Source organism: Mesitornis unicolor, unplaced genomic scaffold, assembly GCF_000695765.1.
Source record: "Mesitornis unicolor isolate BGI_N332 unplaced genomic scaffold, ASM69576v1 scaffold6079, whole genome shotgun sequence".
Taxonomy (NCBI): Eukaryota; Metazoa; Chordata; class Aves; order Mesitornithiformes; family Mesitornithidae; genus Mesitornis; species Mesitornis unicolor.
The window spans coordinates 20741-21632 of NW_010207862.1; the positions used below are offsets into that span (position 1 = coordinate 20741).

The 892-nt window shown below is 55.6% G+C and overlaps 1 protein-coding gene across 1 annotated transcript in view; it reads right to left on the reverse strand.

The window, feature by feature from the left end:
• Window positions 1-888, reverse strand: part of AJAP1 (adherens junctions associated protein 1) — a gene marked incomplete at its 5' end in the record, with an annotated part of 12268 nt that extends 11380 nt beyond the window's left edge. The window contains one exon of the mRNA XM_010192276.1: window positions 813-888. Coding sequence (XP_010190578.1) covers window positions 813-888 — 76 coding nt within the window. The remainder of the gene's footprint in view (window positions 1-812) is intronic.
• Window positions 889-892: the final 4 nt, after the last annotated feature.

Below are 892 nucleotides of genomic sequence, written 5' to 3' on the forward strand. Positions count from 1 at the left end.
GCAGGCGCACGGCAGCGCCGGTGAACGTGGGAGCACCGTGGCTCATCCTCGTCTGATCAACGCAGCCAACGCCAATTAACCACGGCACGTGCCCAGGGCCAGTCCCCCACGTGCCACGGGTGGCCGGCGCCTACCAGACCCCATGCACCTGGACCCGGTGATGCCATCGGGGTCGGTGGCACTGACCGTGGTCAGTCTGGGGAGATGAGGCTGGAAACCTCAGCGGCCGTTATCGACACATTATCAATACGTCCTTGCTAATCTACCCAGCCAATTCCAGCCTTTTTTTCTGAAAGATGTGTGGGTTGGGAGTTCTTTAACCACCATAAATAACTCCTTTAAGTCAGGAACAACACTATGCTTGCATTCTCTTTCTGCCAAGCAGGGCAGGTTAGATAAATAATTGGGATTAAGATTAGGCCACAAAACTCCTTTTTTTGAATCGACTAGAAAAATCACTGTGCGCTAAAAGCAGTCAATGCACAGTGAATAAATTCTGTAAGCTATATGACGGTATCCCACAGTTTAATACCAGCAATAACAAATACAATCTGAAATAAATGGGAAGCAGCTTTGCCATCCATGTCCACACAGCAGCCGGCGCTGGGGGAACGCAGTGCCCACCTGAGCACCGCGCACAATCAGGGGAGATGAGATGGGGATGCTATTGGGAAGAAGACAGCCGGATACCAGAGCGCACCGCGGAGAAAAGCAACGAACCAGAGCTTCCCCGCGCTCTTGTTTAACACCGCTCACCGATCCCCACGCTGGGGTAACCCCACTCCTCCCCATTTACCCACCGCAGCCCCTACCTGTGCTGTCTCCCAGCCCGCGGGGCGGGCGAGCGTCCTTGCCGCTGCTGTGGCCGGCGGCCGGCTCGGCGGTGCTGGTG